This window comes from Passer montanus, unplaced genomic scaffold (assembly GCF_014805655.1).
Source record: "Passer montanus isolate IOZ18808 unplaced genomic scaffold, ASM1480565v1 scaffold15, whole genome shotgun sequence".
In the NCBI taxonomy this organism is placed as follows: Eukaryota; Metazoa; Chordata; class Aves; order Passeriformes; family Passeridae; genus Passer; species Passer montanus.
Genome location: NW_024362051.1, coordinates 11,369,335 through 11,389,898, shown reverse-complemented (window position 1 = coordinate 11,389,898; position 20,564 = coordinate 11,369,335). Strand labels below are relative to the sequence as shown.

Here is a 20,564-nt window from a genome sequence, read left to right as displayed (position 1 = left end):
TACAGAAGCATTTCATTCAATGTTTTTCTCATGAAAAAGCACTGCACAAAAATAAGCAGTGATAGGTGAACACAGAGAAAATCTGACAGCAGTTTGTACAGTGGCTCTTTTGCCCGCAGGAATTTTCTATGGTCCTTCAGAAGGAAACTGTCACATATTTCTCTTAAAATAAGGACTCAGAGGGTGTATCTCACACATCTAAACTCCTCGTGACTCCCGTTGATGAAGAAACACCATTCTTGGCTTACAGCACAGCTTACCTCTACTGATATTACCACTGAGACAAAAGGCTGGAAGTGTTGCTCCAGGATAAGGGTGGATAAGGCAAATATGAACATGCACAAACACACACGCCCCCCCAGTGGTGCAGGCACACATATAAGCGTGGTTGCCACCTGAGGACAGAATCTAGGTTGTGTTTCCTGAGCAAAAGCCAAGCTCTGCTGCTCACAGCTCATCCAGCCACCATGAAGATCACAGGAGTGCTGCTTCTGCTCTCTCTGGCCCTTTTCTGCATCTCAGGTGAGTGGCTCCACTGCCTCCTGCTCTCTGCCTTGGAGTAAGCACTGGGCTGTCTTCAAAACCACAAAAAAACATCCTCAGACTGGAAAGAGCTCCATTCTGCAAGGACTTATTTACTCCTAGAAAGATAGTGTTGAAAAGACTTGACATCAGAGACTATCACTTATGGGGTAATATTTTAGCAACAGAACTGAGTGGGTAAGAACAACTGTGGGAACAGCTCTACTCTCAGTGCTAGTTTATGCATAATGAAAGAAGTGACATGTACGTGGTGCAACCCGGAGACTCAGACAACCAGTATTTAACCTCTGAAATGTTGCAGAAACACAAATAATTTTACTGAATGGAAGTGAACATTTCTTGTAGTCATCCTGAACCGAGGTGTACTTTGAGAGCCTGAGCTGCTGTAGAAGCTTTATAAATTCACCTCTCACTAAATACTGTTCTTATTTTAAAATAATACTGGCAATGCATATAAGATGCTGCCTCTGTGTACTTGCCGCTTTATCTCCCTGTTTACCTCAATAATTTGCTTCTCTTTGAGTTCATATCCTGTTCTGTCCTTTGAACCATAGAAAATGCCTTTCTCTTCTTTTATTTTACACAGAATTTTCCATTTTGACAGTAACCCTCATTAAAAAACTACTACAGAATCAACATACAGTATGGCACAACATTTTGCCTGAAATTCCTTTTGTCTAAGAATAATTTGCTACCACACAGGGAGTTGGAAGATATGTATTCAGGGCATGCATTCTTAGATTTTAACAGAATCCATGAATTGCATTTGTAACATATTTCATTTGTTCTTTTTTTTTTAGTTCCAGCTACTGATGCGCTGCAGGTAAGGGACAGATTTTTCTATTCTCCATCCTTTCTTTCCTTAAAGCAGTTTCTGTATAAATCTTTACTAATCACATCATGATGGAGCCTTTCAAAATCCTGAGACGCCCAGCTGCCTGAGCAATACTTGCCACAGATATTATCGGGTGAAATTGCCATTTTCATCTGGTGGTAGTTTCAACAAGTAGGGCAGTATTCAGTTCATGTCCAGGCTGTTGTCAGAGTTACTGCAGCATCATTTGCAGTGGTTACCCAGGCTCTGCATGGCTGCAGGCAGCACTCCACTGCAATCCTGCCCTGTCCCTGGCTTTTCCTCAGCATCTGCTCCTGGGCAGCAAGGGGCAGTTCAAGGGGTGTGTGGGGCCTCCCAATGTCACCTTTCTCACCCAGCTTTGGTTGAGAGCTCTTTTTTTTGTGGATACAGGCTGCATCCACCTACTGCAAGAACCAGAGGACCTTCAGGAATATGTGTACCATGGAGTACGTCCCCCACTGTGGGTCTGATGGTGTCACCTACCCCAACAAATGCACGTTCTGCAATGCGTTCCTGTACGTATGGAATAAATCTCTTCACCTTCTGTGTGGTGAATTAACTTATCTTAAACTGGCTAATCAGTCTTGGATGCTGGTTGGAGAAGTAAAGTTCTTTTATTTGGTTTGTTTGTTCTCTCACCAGCAAGGGTTGGTTTGTTTTTTTTTTGTTTTTTTGGAGATTTTGCTAGGAACTAATTTCTTTGAGCTATAAAGAGGCAATGTAGTGTTCTCCATTTTCCTCTTAAGTGATTTGCAAAAGGGCTTTCTCTCAGCAAACAAAGTCTGTTTCCTACAGACTATTTAGTGTTTTAAATTAAGAACTTTTCTTGTCTTTATATGTCAATAATAAAAATAAATATGTGGAATAGAGTTCAGTCCTCTGTGACGCAGAAGGACAGACCAACAGTAAAAGCCCAGATGTTGTTCTCTCACTTACTCTGATTTCTTTCTGATTTCTTTCTCTGCAGGAGAAGCCGTGGAAATCTTGCCTTGAGGTCTCTTAATGCCTGTTAAGTTCTTGACAGGATTCAGCTGAGAAAAAGCATCCCTCCCTGACAATGTTCCCCATGGCAGATGACTTCCTAAACACCTGACCCTTGAAAACCTCTTATTAACCCTGAAACCTCTGATAATAAAAAAAAAGACCCAGCATTTATGTTGTCCTTTGGTCTCATTCTGGCTTTGCCTAACATGTTGCATGATTATACCACTGCAACAACCCTGGGTGTGGGAATTAATGGGCAAATTTCAGGGGAGAGGGAGAATGGTGTTCTGATCTACAAAAATATCCAAACTGCAAGACAATGGGCAGCTTTTGTGGGCATCTGCCTTCACCTGGCTTTCCAAAAGAAAACCCAGGCTGGAGATGCATCCTGGTGCTCCTGTCCATTTGCTGCTCTTGGGGGATCTGGCAGACACTCTCTGCCTGGCTGGGAGGAGCTGCCTCCCTCCCCAGCTGCTGCTGTCAAATTCCTGCAGCCTCACCCAGCCTCACTCTTTGTAGCACCAAGATGCCCCGGGCAAAACTAAACATTAACATAATTAGAGACAGTCCCAAGACTTGTAATTGGGGTGTTCTGGCACTGTTCTGCACAGTGGGGTCTTGCTGGCACAACGAGCTGCTCATCCCTGTTTCAGTTTCCAGAGTTATCCCCAATTCCTTACACCTGCAAGGGAATATGTGAGGAGGGTCACGAGCAGGATTGAAAACCCAGCTCTAGCTGAGAGAAAGCCTTTTGCAATGTCCCAGGGTGTTTCCTCTGGGCTGCCCACGTTGCTTCATTGCTGAGGGGCATTGCAGAAAACCCGTGGGCAGCCGGTGCTCACAGAGCTGATGTCCAGGGGATGCTGGCAACCACTGAGCCCCTGTGGGCTCCTCACCCATCACCGAGCTGCTGGTTGAAGGTAATTACCTTGACTGCCGCTTGTAGAGGATCCTTTGAGATCCTCCGGCCTCTGGAACCCTGGGCTGATGAAAGGAAGGGCTCAGAGTGATGGTGTTAATTTATTATTCATTAACAGCCAGGCGCTGCCAGTGCCGCGTGCTGCAGAGGCAGCAGTCTCACAGTCAAATAGTTAATGATCTTAAGTGACAATGTGTCACTTCCCAGAGACTGCAGAGAGCAGCTCTCTAAAAGGAGACAATTTATTTCCAAAAGACATGGCTCTCTGCAGCCATTTAGTGCCGAGTCCCTTCCTGGGGCTGGAGTGTCCCTCCTGGGAGGGGGAGGTCTGTGTGCAAGGAAGGCTTTTCAGCATCAGACACGATTTCTGGGGACCAGGATAAATTGAGGTAGTGCTGGGGGTGTGGGGCACATTCAGTCACCTTCTCCCTCTCTGCTGAGCGTGGGAGTCAGGGTAGGAGAGCACCAGCTGCAGCAGTTATTTTTTCCCTCGGGCAGCAGCAGGGAGGATGAGGATGGCCCTCAGGAGCCACGATGCCTTGGAGACAAGTAGAGCTCCCGATTGTGCTGGAGGTCCCCGTGATGCTCAGAGGGCCTCTTGCAGGGCCATGTCTGCTAAACAGGAAAATCCAGCAGGCAATTAGGGCAATTTCTGTGAGAAAATGATAAATCCTCTGTGATTGCTCAGGAGTGACCACGGGCAGAGCAGGACCCCAGCAGAGCCCCCGGCCTCCCGCCCCAGCAGCTCATCCTGGATGCTCCTTAGGATGGAGAGGAAGAGCATTCTCCTTTATGAGCACCTCGTTGGAAATAATTTTTTTTATTGCTTCTCAATAAAATCCTGCCACAACAGCACAAATCCTCTCACCATTACTAATCTAACTCTCCCTCCAGGAAATTCAAGGCAGGAAACATTGTCTGCCTGCCAAGGTATTTTATGGTACAATTCTTTGAGCAGTACCTCAGCACTTTATGTCATTATCTGATGTTTTGGATTCAGGAAATGCCATTCAATTACCCCACAACCTGATTAACACATTGCATGTACTTATTTTGTTCTGCTTTATTTTATATTGTTCCTTCTATTTTTGTGCATTGTTTGACTTGTTGCTGGCCAAAATATACCTCAGGCCAGTCTGGACCTTTCTGTTAATGCAGTTTCTCTCTGTGGCTGCATTCAGGAGAAATGGTTTATTACTGCATTCTTACTTGATGTGGAGAAAAATAAAATTATGTTTGAAAAGTGAATTAATTGTGGGTGTTTTGGGAGGCTGGTTGTGTCAGAGCAATTGCAGCGAGGCAGAGCTGAGATTCACTGAGGGATTGGGATCCTCAGCCTTATGCTGTTAGCATGCAGCTTCCAGACAGTCAATTTATTCCAGACACCCTTGCCTGTGATATCATCTATGCTTAAAAGACTGGAGATATTCAGGCAGCAATCAGATAGCCGAACTACAAGGAGAAATAATAGGTGAGTGCGGCTTAGAGCAGGGGCTTTGCCGGCTGTAAATTGAATTCCTGTTCTCATAGAAGATCCAGCTCTGCCCCCGTGTGCAGAGGTCTGGGAACAGCAGCTCGGCCGGGATCTCCTGCGGTTGTTCCCCATCCCAGGGAGCGGCTCCCTGCCCTGCCCGGGTCCCCTCTGTCCTCGCTTACCCCGGGGCAGCACACACCGCAGCGAGGACAGGGGTACCGCTGCTGGCATGACAACATGTCCTGCGTGCACACATCCACCCTCGTATTCAATAATAATAGGGTTTTTTTAAAAAACCCCGTTGTTGGTCTTTGTAGCCAGATATTGAATTCCTGTTCTCATAGAAGATCCAGCTCTGCCCCCGTGTGCAGAGGTCTGGGAACAGCAGCTCGGCCGGGATCTCCTGCGGTTGTTCCCCATCCCAGGGAGCGGCTCCCTGCCCTGCCCGGGTCCCCTCTGTCCTCGCTTACCCCGGGGCAGCACACACCGCAGCGAGGACAGGGGTACCGCTGCTGGCATGACAACATGTCCTGCGTGCACACATCCACCCTCGTATTCAATAATAATAGTTTTGTTTTTTAAAAACCTCGTTGTTGCTCTTTGTAGCCAGACGAAGAATACGACAAGTTTTAAACGAAAGCCTGGAGCATCATCAGTGAAGAATTTTTTAGGGTGTGGTAGGCTATGGAGTTACTTGAGGTAGAAGTCTCAACATCAGAGGAAAAGCTTCCCAGGAAACTATCACTGTTATGGGAAGAAATGCTGCTGGATTAGAAACCCAGGGTTGTTGGAAATTTACCTTAATACAAGAAGAGCCATCAAATGATGGCCAACATTTATCCCATTCATGTGGCCATAACCTTCCTGAATGTTTGCCCTCTAGGAGTCTGAAATAGAAGGAAGCATTTTTGAAGAGTTTTATTTAAGCTTTTGTATGGATCTTGTATCTGTAGAAATATTAAAATAATCCCAAAGTCACTTTACTGAGCCCTCTCCATCATGATATTTCTGAACCTCAGAATCACAGGATAGTTTGGGTTGGAAGTGATCTCTGGAGATCATCCAGCCCAAACCCCCTGCCAAGGCAGGGACACCTGGAGCAGATGACACAGGAGCATGGCCAAGTGGGTTTGGGATGACTCCAGACAAGGAGACTCCACGACCTCCCTGGGCAGCTGTTCCAGTGCTCTGCAGCTCTCAATGGATGGAATGTTCTCCTCCTGTTAAGCTGGAACTTGTGTTTTAGTTCATGGGCACTGCTCCTTGCCCTGTCACTGGGCACCCCTGAGAACAGCCTGGCACCACCACACACACGCTGTTACGCTGGAACTTGTGTTTTAGTTCATGGGCACTGCTCCTTGTCCTGTCACTGGGCACCACTGAGAACAGCCTGGCACCACCAGACACACCCCAGGGCTTTGGGCAGGTGGGCTCACTTTGCCCTTCCCATTTGCAACAGGTGTATGACATTTCCCAAGGCTCACAGTTGTGAGTCCTGCTGTTTTTCACTGCTCCTAATGCCTGCTTTTAGTCCACCTGCTTTCCTGTGATTACTGCTGTCCCATTCCCTCTGTTGCCTGCTAATGGAGCTCCTTGTGCAATCCCTGTCACACCTGTCCCAGCAGCTCTCCTGCCCTGCCCTGGACACTGCCCTTTGTCTCCCATCCCTTCTCCCAGTCCCTGTAGCAAGGCTCTTTCCTTTTTTCTGTTTTTCTCCCTGCTGCCCTGGGGAGTGGCAGGGGCTGCTGGAGCAGAAGAGCTTTTTGGATGGCCACCAAGCCCCTCAGGGGCAGCACGTGAGGACGAGCAGATCTCCCAGAGGATCTAACTAATGAAAGGGCAGGTGTTGGCCCGACATGAGAGTGATGCCGCTCCCTGGCAGACACCTGCCAGGCACAACAGCTCCTGCTGGCTTCAGCCTGGCAGGAAACACAGCAGGAGAAGCAGCACAGTTCTGCTAATGGAGGTCTCAGATCTGGAGGTGGGTTTGGGGGAGTTTGGGTGGCAGGGCTGAAGAGGAGACAGCTCTGCTCCTGGAGCACCCCCCAGCCACGGGGCTGGCAAGCAGCACCTCCCCTGGTGGTGCAAGTTCTGAGGAAGCTTTGTTTTCAGACTTTGGCATTCCTGCCCCTGGAGATTAATCAATATTAATGCTTCCGTGACTACCGCTTCCTTTCCAAATGTGCTCACAATCAGTTCAAGGAATCTGAAAGTCAACTCGCTCAGGATGCTAAGAATGCGACAGAAACAACTTTCAAAGGAACCCTTCAACTTGTGATATTTGTGAAAGAGATCCAAATAGCATTATTCATTTATTTTTCAGGAAAATGATTTCATTGATATAAACAGGCCAAATCCCACAAGCTCCATTCTGTGACTACGGTTCCCTTACACTTTCAGCCACATTTTTATGATTTATCTGCTCATGCCAAGTGTTGAACATCTCCCAGGATAATAAGAAAACCAATTCTGATTTTCTATTTAAAACTCAGTCTGCCTATAAGCCACATGTATGAATTAAGCTTCTTCTGAAGCACAAACAAGTTCCATCCGTCACTTCCTTCCGTGACTACCTTAAATCAAAAATTTATTATTTTATGCAATATCCCCTATTTGTTTTTCCATACACTTGCGATAGAGTCGAGCCACTTAGCAGAGCCTAGCACATTATTTATCACTTATCTTCCCTAAAACACGACTCTCAGCTGACACTCTAAATTTAATGCCATATAATTGAGGGAGAAGGGGGAAGCCTAACGGCTCTCCTTCTGTTTGCAGTTACTGGAATTTTTTCTGGAATGCCTTTGATATTAACAAGCCCATTTCACCTGCACAGAATACCAGTTGCTTGCCATTAATAGGAAACATTATCCCAGTACAGATTTAAGGCTACTTATTCTCATAATTTCTTAATCAGACTGATGCTCATTGCCAACAGATGAATAACTCTTGCTCCTACACAGAAATGTCTAATAAACTTCTGGAGGTTTTTGTAATGCTTTTCTCTCGTGATGACTTTCTGTGGGTGAGAAATCCAGTGTACCAGGAAATTACAGGAGAGAGTGTGGAGAGATTTGCTGCGACTTCAGCATCTCTAAAGTGCACTGATGCTTGCCAGACCCCAGCTATGATGTCAGTAAAAGCTTAGAGAGTCCCATACTCCTGTCACCCCACTCTGCTGTACCAAGAAAATCTCCCAGAGCCCAGTTCCTGTCTAGCATATGTGATACGGTGAGCACAAGTCAAACACTTCCAACAAATGGGCTCTTTTTCCCTTCTCCAACTTCCATTTTCCATTTCATAACATCCGCTATTGAGACAGTGCTCCTGTTTGGAAAGTACAAATCACTCATTGTACAGCAAGACGCCTTTGTTAACAAGCTGGGTGTAGCTCACATTTTTGTTTAATTCTTCTGGGCATCTCTCTAACAAACAAGTATTCTTTGGAGCTCAGCTCGGTAATCGATACAATTTTCTTAGTTTACAGAGCAAATAATTACTTTCTGGTGATGACTTCACAGGGTCGGGGAGATGCATATATATACTGGGGAGGGAGAAGGCTGGGAACCATCCACGGACTCTCCGGCAACCGACCCACACGGAACAGCCGCCACCACCACCGCCAGCATGAAGATGGCCAACTGTGCTGCCCTCCTGGGGCTGGTCCTTCTTGGCTGCCTTTCTGGTAAGTCACTTCTGTCATTTTTGTTACACTCCATGCTGGTCTAGACCTCCTGATCCTTTCCCTGTCTCTGTGCATCCTGAAGGATGCAGCTTCTTGGGGATGTGATGGTTCAGGAATACGCGGCCTCTCTTTTCAATGAGCTTCACCCTTGTGCAGACAAACACATGGGATCTATGCTTTAAGCTTTTGAGCCTTTGTGGGGATTATGGAGCTAAAGAAGAATAAATTTTTTGGTCCTATTTCTTGTTTAGTGAGTCAAAATTTCTGGCTTCACAAATAAGTGATTTTTTTTTGATCTTGGTGCATCACTTTGCACTTACTTGGAGTAGATGAAACATTTGGGAGGATAATCACTTCTTGGTAATGAGAAGGTGTATTTGGCTACTCTGTAGGGAAATTGATGATTCCAAAGGAATTTTAGTGAAGGACATCATACAATTTTTACATTTTGTAATTTCTGTTTTTATTGTAGATCTTGCTGTTGCTCAAAGGCGGGTGAGTATTAGATCTTTGTTATTTAGCCTTGATTTCTAAGTCTAGATGAATAATTCATACTCACACTATATGCCAGGGAATGCTTGAGGGTAAAAAAAGAGAGAGAATGAATAAGAAAGAAGTGCCCCTAAGTGCACCTCTTTTCCCAGCATAAGAAAACACCTTTGTCAGAGAGAGATAATTTAGCACTTTGATGATTAAAAAGACAGCGATTAATAATGTAGAATGCGAGTCAGCACAGCACAGAGTGCCAGTAGAAAATCTATACGACTATTGAATATCTGCCTAATATCTTCCCTGTCTTGATTCCCCAAGGAATGATCATTTTTGCCCATAATTCTCGCCAAAATTACTTTAAGTCTTAACAGCAGAAAGGTGCTTTCGTTATGCTGTAAGATACTTGATATAAATTTTCCTTCACCATGGAGGAGCCATAGAAATTCCTCACAGTAGCCTCCTAATGAGGCGAAAACAGGATTAGGGCAGGAACACCCTTCTGTGTGTTTGGAGACATGACGAGTCCCCTTTCCCAGGCCAACTGCGGCGCCTACATGTCAACTGGAAAAACCATGAGCGTCGTCTGTCCCCGCAACTACGACCCCGTGTGTGGCACCAATGGCCGTACCTACCCCAACGAGTGCTCCCTCTGCAGGGACTTCTTGTGAGTAGAAAGTCCCCTGATCACCTACAGTGCCACTTCAAGGAGCAGGCAGAAGCCCTTGGGGTTGTGACTAATCGTGAGGTGGACTAGAATTTTCTTAAGTTTCCGTCTTCCCTAATGCCCGGGATCTTCTGTGTCAAAGCTCCAGAATCTGATTAATTACTGGGGCTTTACGGGTGGAGGGACTTGATGATTGAGATGACAACATGGCATGAAAAGATTAATCCCTGCTTTTCTTCTCCCTCTCTCCCTCTAGCCGCAACCGTGCTCTTGACAAGAAACACGATGGAAGATGCGTTAGGGTACGGTCAGAGATTGGTTCCTTCCCCTGCAGGGTGACAGCCAGACACAAACCTAGCCTAGGGACCCACACAATTGCTAGCTCTCAGAAATGGGGTGAAAATGAAGGATTTCAGATTTGCAGGAAATTTAATTTGCATTTTGTTTGGACTGCTAAAATCAGTGAGTTTTAAAAGGTGAAATATCTTCTGTATAACACCACAGTTTAGAAAGGAAACTTTTTGATTTCAAGAGTGTTTTGCTGTATTATGAAAACACTTCCCTTTATGTTTAGACTTAGAGGCTTGTTGTGGCTAAGAAATTCCCAGAAGAAGTTTGAATTTCAACTAAACTATAATTTTGTAACATAAAAAACCTGATTTTATCAGACTGTTTATCACAAAGTTAAGTTAAAGCTAGTATCAGTGTAGGGAGCTACCATAAAGTGACAAAGAATGTCTATTTTTAGTTTAGAGAGAGAGAGAGTAAAGAAACATTCTGGCTGTGCAATTTCACGTAATACAATGACTCCTATTTCAATACACTCAGTAATTGCAGGAGCAGCCAGCTGAGTGTAAACTCCATTTTTGAAAGGTGTGAGGTATTTTAAGCAAGGATCCTTCATGGTGGCATTCAGAGGGAAAATCCCCAAGATGACAGGGATGAAGCTCACCTCAGAACAGATACTGATGCTGTACCCACGGGCTGGATTTCATCGGTGCTCCCCCAAATCCACCACACTGTGCCTGGAAGCCCCTTTCATCCTGCAGCCCTGGGTGGAGAGGAGAATGTCTCTTGCACCACACTCCATTACACAGGGCTGCTGCAAAGGGGAGCAGAGGTTCAAATGCTCCTCTGGGACTGTTTCAGGTCGACTGTACCGGTTTCCTGAAGCCTGGCAGTGGTTACAACATCCCCTGCACCACGGAGTACTCCCCCATCTGCGGCACCAACGGCATCACCTACAGGAACAAGTGCCACTTCTGTACTGCTGTGGCGTAAGTGAAGGGCCCGGGCCAGGGCAGGGTTTCTGGATCAGTATTGCTCTCTGGTATTTGGAGCATAAAGGGGTAGTTTGGCTCATGAAGCAGCTGCACTGTTCATTCATTCTCCACTTGCTTTCCCCCCAAAGGAGCGGCCTGGATGTGAACCTGCAGACCTACGGACAGTGCTTCCAGGTAAAGCCAGACATCTGCACTCTTGACTGCTGTTACATTTTGCCACACAAATTCACGGCTGAATGACAGAAATGCCTCCACTGTCCTGGTGCATTTGGCCTGGAAATAGGACTTGAGGAAAATTGTTTTGCCACGGTCAACAGAGTATGGAACTTAATCCATGGCTGAGATATTTGGTCCCCTCTCTGATCTGGGAACAGCAGGCAGAAGGTGCTGAGACCTTCATTTACTGTGAAACTGGATGAGCAAGAGATGGTGCATCATTGATGCAGCAGCACTATTAGTAGCAGTGATTCCCTGGGTGGGAGAACTTAGTGCACTGGGGCTTGTGACCACCCCCTTTCTCTCCACTGGCCTCTGCCTGCCTGCTGAACCAGAGCAGCCAGTGGGACAGCCAGCCTGGAAATACCAGCATGGTCATTCCACTACTTATAATGATATTTATTAGATTTTTTTTTTTTTGCCTCCACCATCTCCCTACTTCAGGCTGTTCCAGGCAAGCACATTCTCAGAGTCTGCAGAATTGCTGGAACAACAGAGCCCTGCACCTGAGAAGTGCTTTCGTGCTTTGCCACATCACAAATACTAAACAAACATAAAGCACTTATGTAGGAAAATACAGGCACCAGAAGTTTTTAAGCCCTGTTTTCTGTTCCATTAGCAAAATGTAAACATCGACTGCAGCGCTTTCCAGCAGAAGGGCGGCAACATGATCTGCACCTCCGAGTACACCCCCATCTGCGGCTCCGACGGCAGAACCTACGGGAACAAGTGCCAGTTCTGCAGCGCTGTCTCGTAAGTGCAGAGCTCGCCACGTGCCCGTGGAACCAGGGCAGCTCACCTGCAGCTGTGGCAGCTGGTGTGGAAGCCCCAGAGCTCCCGTTAGCTCCCATCCCTAGCCCATGCTCCTCTCCCAACGCTCACTCCTCTGCCACCCCCCCCAGGCGCCACAGATCCTAAGCCTGAGTGAGTCTTCTCCTCCTCCCCTTGCAATTAAAAGCAGATCCCCGCTCGCAGGCTCGTAGCATTGCTGGCTGCCTCCCTGCCAGGGTGATTGAAAGTGTGACCGTAGGAGGTGTCCAGAATTATGGGGTTTGGCCCAAATATCTTCAATGTATGAAAGTGTGTAGCTTGAGGAATCTGAAAAGAGGTGGAACATTAAGCAAAGTACTCTGTGACTTGGAGAGCACAATGGCATTTGGGTTATTTGGGCAAAGTTAGGCTATAAAAATGAGATCCATGTCTCTAATTTTGGTCTCCCTCTTTCTCCTCAGACGCAGCATTGGAGGTCTGTTCGTCAGGCACCACGGCGAATGCTAAACGCTGGAGCTGGACCCTTCAACATGACACTTCCCTCACAAATTCTTCAATCAAACATGCTCCTCCTTGCTCCCTCAACCGTTATGCATCAGTCTCTGCTTTGATTGATCAATAAATTAAATGCAGCCACAATCTTGGCCATGGAATGGTTTTTGATTTTGGTTTTGTTTTCTGGGTGGGGTAATGGTCTTCAGGCTTTTGGGTACTTTTCTGCCAGGCAGGAGAAGTGGGGAAATAAACCACAGCAAAGAGCAAAACACCAGCCCAAGCCCTCAAGAGAGAATGTCATTCTGTAGCAAGCCATCAGAAAATGCTATAAAATAGCACAACTTTGAATCTAATTTTGAAGTCTTGAAGGGTGTAAATGGATTTGTCTTTGTCACAGCACTGGAACTTGGAGGAACTGTTCCTTTTAGGGGCCTTGGCCTGGTGGGATGGTTCTGGGGAAATGTGAAAGGGGGTGTGATCAGATCAGCTTTACCTGGTCACACCTGGGCAAGGGGCAGGTCTGGTGGTGCCTTATAAAAAGGAGGCTTATGGCAAAGGGAAGAGGTATCTCATAAGGAAGAAAATTAAGAACTGCTGCTTCCTTGAAGGGTGTGTCCACTGAGGTTGTGCCCATCAGCAGAAAATTGCAGCAAGCTAGGCAAGGCTGTAATGAGCCTAATGAGAACCTGAGGAGAAATTAGTCTGGACTCAGGCTTTCAGCTTCTTAGAGAAGAGATCTAAAAACCTGTACTGGTGGTATTTGAGGCAGAGGACCCTTCAGGAAAAGGTCTTGGGTTTTCTAACTCCAGGAAATGAGAGCAAGAAGATGTGCTAGCAACTCAAATGTGTTTTCTGTCTGGGGGAAAAAAGATGTGAAGATAACATCTTTGTGGGAGCCTGAAGCGTGCACTGCAGGAAAAATGACATCTATGACTGTTGGTGATGATGTGCCATCTTTTTGGGTGAGTCAAGGAGTTAATATGCAAACAGCACAAGCAAAAAAAGTCCCAAGTCCCATGGCTCACACACTCCCTTCCTCATCCTTTCTCCACCTCCCATTCTCTTGTTATGTAAAAGAACACCTGCTGCTTAGGCTGATATTTAGGACAAAATCTGTGAGTTTCAAGACACTTCTTTTGGTCTTGTTTCCTGAAGTAGATAATTTATTGACCAAGAATTTTGTAGATGCTCCCCACCAGAATGTAAGAGGCTTGTTCTTCCTTAGAACCAACACAGAGAGCAGGAAGAAGAATGGAAATTCTTATTTTCATGGGCTTTCTCCACCTCCCATTCTCTTGTTATGTAAAAGAACACCTGCTGCTTAGGCTGATATTTAGGACAAAATCTGTGAGTTTCAAGACACTTCTTTTGGTCTTGTTTCCTGAAGTAGATAATTTATTGACCAAGAATTTTGTAGATGCTCCCCACCAGAATGTAAGAGGCTTGTTGTTCCTTAGAACCAGCACAGAGAGCAGGAAGAATGGAAATTCTTATTTTCATGGTTTTTTTTTTTTGGTGTTACTACAGGTAATATAAATCACATCATAAATTTGTGCCTGCTTCTCAGAAAAGAGAAAGAAATTGGAGAGTCACAATAGTCCTCTCTAGTTACCTGCTTGTTTGAGAAAATAGTTAAGGAGCAGTAAAAGTAGCCAGTTTGGATGTGTTTGTTGAATTGTTTTATAATTCCTTGTTGGACAAGAGGTTCACAGAATGTGTGTAGATGTATCTGAGAGTGGAGCTCTGGCCATAGCACGAAATGATCTTCAATGGCAAGCTCTTATGGTGAGCCTCCTCTTCAGAGGTAGTTTGTGCCTGAGGAAGTGAGAGAGCTGCTCAGAAGGCTTTGGAAAAGCCCAAAGAAGAGCTGCTCACCTGCAGCAAAATGGGGGCAAACTGTGAGTGTGTGTCTGTCTCACAAGCCTCTAGCAAGGACTTTAGAAGATGAAAGGTTTGTAGCATTTAAGTCTAAAAATTGGCCAGCACAGGTTAGGACTCAGCTTGACACCAGCACGACTTTGCACAGCAAGGTCCAGCTGCCCTTATTCATCCTGAGAGGGACAGAATTCCCCCACTTTTGCCACCGTTCAGATGTCACAAAGAAATGGAAATGGGCAATAACCATAATCACCTGGCTGGTAATTTAGCCTTTTCCTCTGCTCAGCCTGGAAGGGGTTGGTCCCTGCTGTGTGTTTGCTGAGGCTGGAGCCAGCCCAGCTGTGCTGCAGCAACCAAAACATGATTTGGGCAGATAAGGGGCTGAGGCATCGAGGCTGTGGCCACGAGCTGTGACGTCTGAGAGCAGAAAAGGCAAAGGAGGAGTGCTGCGAGTGGCAGAACTGAGCGTGGCTGGGAATGGTGCTGCAGCTGACGGGTTTGATAACTAAATTACATGAGAGGCTGCGTCGTGAGATCACCCTTAATAGACAGCCCAGGATTCGCCTGTCAGTCACGGTTTCTCTGCCACTGTGTGGATTTTAAGATATCTGGCAAGCTGCAAAATGAAATGCTTCCCCAGATGTAGGGCACCCATAGCGTTGCTCTCCTGCAGAAACTGGCTGGGGATGCTGGTAGCATCTTTCCTCTTCCTCCTCTTGCTAGAAAAAAATGTATAAAAATGTGATCGTTATTTTTAATTTTTTTTCCACTCCTGTGCAAAATTTGGTTGCAACGAGTTGTGTATTTAAAATTCACTGGGGGAACTGAAACCCAGATATATCTACACACATTCCTTTCCTAAGCCTTGCCCGCTTAGGAAAACATACTAAAATTTAGTCTTATTCTTATCTGGAGAGGTGTTTGGCGAATGGTGCGCCTGAACACAAATCCCTGCACAGCCTCAGCTGGAAATAGAGCTTGGATCTGCCAATTCCCCATCAAATTCCCATCACTGCCACTTGCGGTGGGAGCAGAGCCCTAACATATGTTTGTGAATGTGAAAAACTGGAAAAACATTGACAGCTAAGAGTTTAAATAGTTCAGGGAGGAGAGTCAGCAGTCCTATCTGGGACTGTGCACACAGCGAGGAGAGCATGTCACAGCCCAGCGCCTCTCCACCCCAACTCCACAAATTTAGAACCATCCTCAAAAATAGCCAGGGAACAACGTATAATTGGTTTCACAGACAACACATTCTCATGCTGTGATTTATTTCGTAACGTCTAGTGAGTGTCATCACGCCGCACTCAGAGCCTCGGTGCTGGCATTCAGAGAGGGCCCAGAGAATGAAAATTACCAGCTTCCCTGATGAATCACTGCTTTGAAAATTCACCCTTGTGAGAATCCTGTGACTATTTAGAAAAAAAAAATATAATGATGTTACAAGCACGTCTATCACTCATGTAATTATCCCTTTCTAGGTTTGATGTGGACAGGGCAACATTCCTTAAAGCACCATAAACCGGCCAGGACCAATAATGGCTTTAGAAACCAAGTGGAGAAGTTCTCACAATTAAGGTGGGGAATGAGGACAGCTACAGACAGGCACATAAATACACAGAAAGGCAGCTCTGTGTGCACACTGTGGGTTCTGGGATTGAGACAACACCTCCTGCTCTGACCTTGGCTTGGACTAAAGAGCTTCCTGCAGCATGAGGGCTACAGGTGCCTTAGTGCTTCTCAGCCTGCTGCTGCTCTCTTTCTTCTCGGGTAAGTGATCTTTTCCCTAGCCTAGAAAACAAAAACAAACACCAAAACCTCTCCTGACAACAAATTTTGGAGAGTCTTGATCACTGGCTGACAGGCTTGAAGATAAAGCTGGGCAAGTAGAAAATACCAGCAGGACTTGCTCACTCCTATGACATGTTTCCTCTCCTCGTGTGCCTCTGCAGTGGATAATGTAGTGGACGTGTCACTGGGAGACAGAGCGAGCAAATTCTGAGCATTTCCTCAGCAAATATACCAAAGTAGAGCGTAATTATGAATTTTTGGTACAAGTGTTCACTGGAGAGTTTTGCTGAACCAGTCAGAGAAGACACTCGCTCACCTCCAGGTCATCTGCTCTTGTTCTGATCCTAAGCATCTTGGTATTTGGTGTTTTTCTTGGAGATGTGGAGACGTAATTAGATGAAAGTTTCAGCTTTCATTGATGTTGCAGAGAAAAGCTTAAAAATTAAATTCAAATGTCCTCAAGGAGACAGAACAAAGAGGGCAAATTAAAAGGATCCAGCAATTATTTATCTGGAGATTTACACATCTCTGTGATCATGTGGGGAAGCTGAGTGATGATTTTTGAACCCATAGATCATGTCAGTGTTATCACTTGCTTGAGTCCAGCTGACCCAGCTCCGCAAGGTGTGTGTCAACAGTTATTGAAGAATATGTGGAACAAGAATTATTTATACTTGTTTTTCTGTGAATAATTTGAATAAAGAAGTCACTTGAGAAAATAGCAAGCTGTGCATGGAGAAGAGGTGAATTGCTTTGTACACATTATTCATGATGAAATATTCATCTGTCTCTAATTGAGTTTTAATTGGGACTGGGTTCCGTCAGAAGGCTGATTCCTCCTTCCAAGGCCAGGCAGAATAGCAGCAAACCCTGTGATCTCCTGTAAAATAAACAGATGTCAAGAGGCATCATCACAAATTCTTCTGTAGCTGCATGTAATATTTATAAAAACTATTTAATGAGCTGTTTTGTAAATAATATGCAGATAGCCATACCAGCGCCTTAAACATTACAGCAGCCTAGCCAAACCTGAGGACAGGGTAAATGTGCCAGCACCAGGAAAAAACACCAAAGGACAACAGAAATAGCAAAAGAAGTAGGAAGGCTTGATGGATGAGGGTTGAGCTGACTGAGGGTTGGTGAGATTTCCACTGGGGAGGGATGAGTGTTAGGACAAGGTCCTTCCACCTCCTGCCCAGAGCCACCTGCGCAGCCCCACAGCTGGCAGTGACCAGCAGGCACAGCCTCACCAAATGCTGGACATTTATCCCACTCTGCTGTGACCCAGATTCTGCAGATCTGCATTCAACCCACCCTGGAGTGTCAGGCTCCCCCTTAGAGACATGACAGGGTCGCCCCATTTCACAGCTCTGACTCAACCTACACTCCTGCCTGCTGGCTTTGCCGAGAAGAAACACGGAGAGCATGGACTGATGAGCTCCAAGCCCAGGGCCTGAGGGGATTTTGGTGCTGGTTCTGACCAGTGCTGCCTGTTCTGCTCTCTGTCACCCCATGACACCTCTTTGTGTCTCACCCTGTCCTGGGAGGGTGTCTGGGGTGTGCTGAGCACAGCTGGAACCCAGCCATGGGATCTCCTGCTCCCCTGCTGTCAGCAGCACCAGCCACTTGCATTGTTCAGAGCTGCAGGAGCCTAAAAGCCTTAAAAGCCAGCATGGGTTTAAAATCTCTGGGAGCACGGTTCCACATCTGATATGGCAGCTTGCTTCCCCAGGAGTGGCTGCCTTCCAGGAGATTGGCTTATGTGTCTGAGGTGTAGCTAGCAGCTGAATGAATGATTACATGGTATTTTAGTAGCATTTTTCAAAATAGGAAAATATTGCAAAGCAATTCAGATAATGTATTTCCTGCCCCCTCTTCCCCCGTGAGGGATGACGGTGTAGGAAAAACCTGGAGTGTGTTTCACTGTGGTTTGCATAAAAGGTTTTTGAATTTAACTCAGACTTTATCAGAAAGTAATGCTGACGTGTAATACCTGTCTGGGTTTTATTTGCTTTTTTTTTTTTTTCCCTTCTAGTTCCAGATGTAGCAGGTCAAGAGATTGAAGAGGTTAGTGCTGCTGTTTCTGCTTGCTGAATCTGCATTTAATAGAACCATGGAATCATTACTGTTGGAAAAGACCTCCAAGATCATCGAGCCCAACCTTTGACTGATCACCACTTTGTCAACTAAACCATAGCACTGAGTGCCACATCCAGTCATGGCGTTTCACTTTGGAGGAATGTTTTTATAACCAAAATCTTGGTGCTGGGTAAACAGTTTTTAATGTCTGCTGGGAGCAGGTGGGTCCTTCCAAGTATTCCCAGTGCTGGGGAGTTCACTGCTACCTGGGGAATGTTGTGTGGCCACTTTAGCAGGTAGAGCAGGGAAATAAATGGTTGATTTAGCAAATGCATGTGTGCTGCACCACTTTTGACTTGGCTTCACTATCCAATCTTCTCATAAAGCAAACAGATTACTGAGTGTCCTGTTCCCCAAATTTAGTTAATCCTTGGGATTTGTACAGAGACAAAATACCTGTACACTTCCTGGGCATAACTTTTAATTCCCCAGGGAATTTCCGTATGGTTTCTCCCTCCTTCCTCTGGGAGGGAAGGAGCTTAGCAAGCACCAAACTGAGTGCAGGGTTTCACAAGACACCTGAAGTCATGCAGCAGGGAGGTAGCTCAGCTCCAAGTGCCTGACAGAGCATCAGTGCTGACTCTTCTCGTGCATGCCTAGGCTAATCTGCTCCTGTTGTTGGGAGATCAAGACTTCTCCCAGGTGACTACAATTTCCTTCCTCAAACGTGAGGCCAAAATTCCCCTGAAAGGCTGCTTCTGTTCTGAGAGGGCTTTTTCTGTCAGAAAACAGGCAGTGTCAGCACTTGTCAGAAGGAGCATTACATTGATGACCTTGGGTCCAATTTGGAAAGTGAAACAAAGAGTGTGGAGGTTCTGAAAGGGTTTTTTTTATTTATTATTATTATTCCTTGTGCAGATTTGTAGAGAGTTCGTAAACAGAAGCGTGTACTGCACGAGGGAGTCCAACCCTCACTGCGGCACGGATGGCGTCACCTACGGGAACAAGTGTGCCTTCTGCAAGGCAGTGCTGTAAGTGACACTGGGGGCACTGAAACAGCAGGCTCTGCCTTCACTTCCGTGCATCTAGTGGTATTCTTCATGGAGGGGAAGCCCTGTGTCCAGGCTGCTCCTCTTGCATGGACCGGCCTCTGAACCGTGCCAAGCGGAATGTTTCCTCCTTGGAGCAGAGCTGTGTGCTACGAGTTAATTTTAATTCATTTCTGGGTGTTGCAGGCTGCTGGTTGCCATGCTGAGAGGCAGCACAGGGCCTGGGAAGCAAATGCATCCTGCCTGTACCTTCCACAAGCACTAAATTGATGCACAATTCCCACTGTGTGCCACAGGCTGCAGCTCTCACTGCCCACACTCCTGGGTACTGAGAAGTGCTGGAGGAATGTGGGAGCTGAGCCATGCCAAGTTATTCCTGAAAAGTCTGAATGAACTTTGTGGAACAAGACACAAGATCTCAGAGGAAGAACAGGATGTCTTTCCTTTTACTGAGCTCTGTCTGTTTTTAAAGGAGATGTAATAGGAGCCATCACTGATGGATGGAATGCGCTTGCAAAAATGTTTTTGCCTTAGCAATCCTTGCATTTAGTGTGCAGCCAAGGCTGTCTTATCCTGGGGCAAATCAGAAGAGAACAACGAGGAGAGGAGAATGAGGAGAGGAGAAAATGGCTGGGTGCTCCTTGTGAGGTACCAGGGAGATACACTGGCACGAGTCAGGCCTGTTGGGGTGGGTGAGCTCTGCCCCACACTGCTGTGTCTGTCATTTGCTGCTTGCTCTAAGCCTCTCTCCCTCCTTTTGCAGGAGAAGTGGAGGGAAAATAAGATTGAAGCACCTGGGGAAATGCTGAGTCCTCCCTGGACCGAGCAGCAGGAGCTGAGCCACCCTTGGCTGCGGACACGGGAGCAGCCCGTCCTCCCTCTGCTGCCTCTGCTCAATAAAATAACACTCAGCACCATTCTTTGGCTGGATTCTTTCTTCCATAAGACCCAGAAAAATGCTTTGATCCAGCTGGAGCCTGATGCGTGGCTTTGCTCTCCTGCGCTGTTGCATCACCTCCTCCTGGGAAGGAAGGTGATTCCCACGGCTCCGTGGGCTGTGTCCTCCTGCCCCAACCAGCCACAGCTCCTCTGCCCTGTCCTGCCTGCCAAATTGGCACATGCTGGGCAGCCGAAAACTGCTCCTGCTCATGTGTTCCTGCCCGACTCTGCCCATCCCAGGGGGTGGGTGACAGCAGGAGCCTTGGTTCCCTTCCCAGCCTCCATAGCCGTGTTCCTTCTCTCTCTGGGGTTATTGTGGGAGGGTGATGGGAGAGCTGATGAACAGCGTGACTGCATATGCCTCATCTCCTTTGGAAAGCAGAGACAAGCGGGCTGAGGGTAGGGAATATTGCTCCATTTAAGCCTGCACCCAGAAGATGGCAGGT

At 46.4% G+C, this 20,564-nt stretch overlaps 3 protein-coding genes across 3 annotated transcripts; all 3 read left to right on the top strand.

The window, feature by feature from the left end:
- The first annotated feature begins 407 nt into the window (after positions 1 to 407).
- Positions 408 to 2,550, top strand: LOC120498562 (ovomucoid-like). Its single transcript, XM_039701485.1, has 4 exons — positions 408 to 522; positions 1,344 to 1,366; positions 1,790 to 1,914; positions 2,367 to 2,550. The coding sequence occupies exons 1-4, from the start codon at positions 468 to 470 to the stop codon at positions 2,410 to 2,412; spliced, it is 249 nt and encodes an 82-aa protein (XP_039557419.1). The 5' UTR covers positions 408 to 467; the 3' UTR covers positions 2,413 to 2,550.
- Positions 2,551 to 8,256: 5,706 nt separating this feature from the next.
- On the top strand, positions 8,257 to 12,526 carry LOC120498561 (ovomucoid-like). Its single transcript, XM_039701484.1, has 8 exons — positions 8,257 to 8,461; positions 8,934 to 8,956; positions 9,490 to 9,617; positions 9,874 to 9,919; positions 10,767 to 10,894; positions 11,029 to 11,074; positions 11,736 to 11,869; positions 12,349 to 12,526. Exons 1-8 carry the CDS (start codon positions 8,308 to 8,310, stop codon positions 12,392 to 12,394), a joined length of 705 nt encoding a protein of 234 aa, XP_039557418.1. The 5' UTR covers positions 8,257 to 8,307; the 3' UTR covers positions 12,395 to 12,526.
- A 441-nt stretch (positions 12,527 to 12,967) lies between these two features.
- Positions 12,968 to 20,086, top strand: LOC120498603 (serine protease inhibitor Kazal-type 6-like). Its single transcript, XM_039701577.1, has 5 exons — positions 12,968 to 13,344; positions 15,742 to 16,030; positions 18,087 to 18,118; positions 19,049 to 19,161; positions 19,943 to 20,086. The coding sequence occupies exons 2-5, from the start codon at positions 15,973 to 15,975 to the stop codon at positions 19,986 to 19,988; spliced, it is 249 nt and encodes an 82-aa protein (XP_039557511.1). The 5' UTR covers positions 12,968 to 13,344; positions 15,742 to 15,972; the 3' UTR covers positions 19,989 to 20,086.
- Positions 20,087 to 20,564: the final 478 nt, after the last annotated feature.